This window comes from Tarenaya hassleriana, unplaced genomic scaffold (assembly GCF_000463585.1).
Source record: "Tarenaya hassleriana unplaced genomic scaffold, ASM46358v1 Cleome87, whole genome shotgun sequence".
Classification (NCBI taxonomy): Eukaryota; Viridiplantae; Streptophyta; class Magnoliopsida; order Brassicales; family Cleomaceae; genus Tarenaya; species Tarenaya hassleriana.
Genome location: NW_010971111.1, coordinates 12,862 through 15,434, shown reverse-complemented (window position 1 = coordinate 15,434; position 2,573 = coordinate 12,862). Strand labels below are relative to the sequence as shown.

General features: G+C 46.4%; 1 protein-coding gene across 1 annotated transcript in view; it reads right to left on the bottom strand.

Moving 5' to 3' along the window:
* LOC104803426 (AT-hook motif nuclear-localized protein 17-like) overlaps positions 1-965 on the bottom strand; it is a 1,675-nt gene extending 710 nt beyond the window's left edge. The window contains exon 1 of the mRNA XM_010527357.1: positions 7-965. Within this exon, the coding sequence (XP_010525659.1) occupies positions 7-720 (714 nt within the window). The 5' untranslated portion in view covers positions 721-965. The remainder of the gene's footprint in view (positions 1-6) is intronic.
* Between the last annotated feature and the right edge of the window lie 1,608 nt (positions 966-2,573).

Genomic DNA, 2,573 nt, shown 5'->3' with positions numbered 1-2,573 from the left:
GGGGGGGGGGGGGGAGGAAAGCCGGTGGTAAGAAGGGTTGGTGAAGCTCGCGGCGACGACGTAGACAGTGGCGGCGGCGATGAGAGGTCCGGCGACGAAGCCGCCGACGATCTGGCCCTGGGGTCCGGCGAGGGAGACGGTGAAGACGCCGGATACGGCGGCGGAGGGGGAGAGTGATGTTCGCGGTGGAGGAGGGAGGAAGGTGGCAGAGATGGAGAGGAGGTCGAACTTGCCGTGGAAAGTGATAGTGGATCCAGGAGCCGCCGGAGACGGTTGCCGGAGAGTAACGTTAGCGACGGAGCCGGAGCCGGAGAGGACGCAGACGCCGAGAGACTTGCGACGGCAGAACCTGTTGATGGCCTCGACGACGTCGTTTCCGGGAGGGACCTCGAGGATGTAAGGGCTCATGGGGGGATCGGTCTCGCGGGTGACGAAGACAGGTGGCTTTGGCTTGTTCTTGGAGCCGGGGGGTCTTCCACGTGGACGACGGACGACCTCGATGGAGGAGCCATCCCCGGCGGCGACGACGGAGGTGGAAGATGGTTTCCCGGTGGTTGGAGCGGCGGAGGGGGCGGAGGAGGAAGAGTCTGCGGCGGCGGCGGAGGAGAGGTGGAAGTGGGGGGAGAGAGGGTTGTGGTGGTGAGAGAGTTTAGAGAACATGTTCATGCTGCTGTTGGGTTTGTGGGTTTGCGTCTTGTGATCTAAGTATTCACCTTTCATCTCTCTCTCTGTTTTTTTTTTGGAGGATGGAGAAGACGAAGAAGTGAAAAAAAAATGCAAGGGAAGTTGTGAGTGTTATTGTAATGATAATAATAAAAGAGAAAGACGAAGAGGAGAGAGGGTGTGAGGAGTGGTGGGGGTTTACTGTGGTATGGGCACGGCAAAGTATTGGAGGTGGGACTAATGATCCCTTTGTGTTTGATTGCAAAAAAATTGGTTTTTCAAATTCATTTTTTTAATATTGTGCATGTGTGTGTATATATAGGGGAATAAATTAAATAAATGTAACGAGGGAGAGAGGGAGCTTTGAAAGGAAGGAAAGGAGAGAGGGTGGTGTAACAGCGGCGCCGCTAATTGGGAATTGCAAGGGAAGAAAATGTGTGTGAGGGTGGGGCCTATTTGGTTTCACCAAATTGCAAAAAGAGAGGTTCATGAACTTAAATTAAATCTTCAATCCTCACTGCTTGTCCTTTTATGAGATAAAAAACCTTATCATCCTCTTTGACCATTGATCTTCAATTTCAATTTCGATTTTCAACGATGGCAACTTGCGGTTTTGTCCATTCCGTGAGAGAGATTTTAGGTTATGAGTATCTTGATGACGAGAGAATCTCAATCCTTGAGTCGAGATATCCTCGCCAAGAAAACGCAAAAGAATTATTCGAACGTTGGGTATTCGATCGATTACGGTCACAACCGTGTTTTACAGGCGAGATATTTGTCAGGTGAGATTCAGGAATCAGGTGGGTGATCAAATTACAGAAATGCCACTGGATTTGTTTGAAATTACCAAAATGCCATTATAATTATTTTTTATTTTTAATTCTAATTATTTTTATTTTTTAAGTAAATTTTTATCGCGGATGACGAGACTTGACTCATCCGCCACATCAGATCATCGGTTAAACGATTTAATATTGTTTAACGTCGATGAAATTTTTTGTCAAGATTTACAAATTCAATATTTTTTATATCAAAATTAACGAATTCATATTTAATTTAAAATTTTGAAAAAATCGATATTAATATATCTGTTATCTCCAAATTCAATAATTTTTTTGAGGTTTTCCCTAATAATTATGTTTCTACGTCTACAATATATATATATATATATATATATCAAAATACTACATAGTTTCACTTCATATTTATTGTATGTATCTCATTTTTGTATTCGTAGATAAAACCTCGTCTTATTATAGTGATTTCACGTATAACATTAGGCAAACAACCAATTTTTTTTTGTTAATTATATAAATCTAATAATTATCTTAGGAGAGGCGAGAGGTGATTTCCCCCTCCACCCACGACGACTGAACCCTACCCACCTCACCCCCACGATCGGCTACTGCTGGTCGTCCCCATCCTCAAAATGCTTCCCCATCTCAGATCTTCTTCAACCCCCTACTCCGGGTCTCCTTGGTCCCCCTCCCTTCCCCGATCGGTCTCTCCCTGTAACTCCTCCGCCATATCTTCCGCTACATGGCCTTCCGGAGCCTTCCTCCCCCCATCTCTCTTCTTCTCCTTTCTCCCTTGAAATTTCTGACCCTCCCCCCTCCTCTCTCAGCGCTCATTTAGTTGTTCTCCACCAACAAATCACCGTAAATCCCTAAATCTCCCCTCTTTTTCTCTCTCTCATCTTAGACCTTTCCTTGGTCGCTTGCTTTCAGCCCCCATTGCTAAGAGTAACAACCCAAGCGTACCCCCTTATTCCCTCCCCTTCTCTGAACCCAGTTGTCGGTGTCGGTAATGCCTCTGGCCAGCCGCCAGCCTCCCCCTCGAACCAGCGCCAGTCAATCAACTGGAGTAAGCATCTATTCCCTGCTCTCCCTATTCGTGAGCTGAAGCGTACA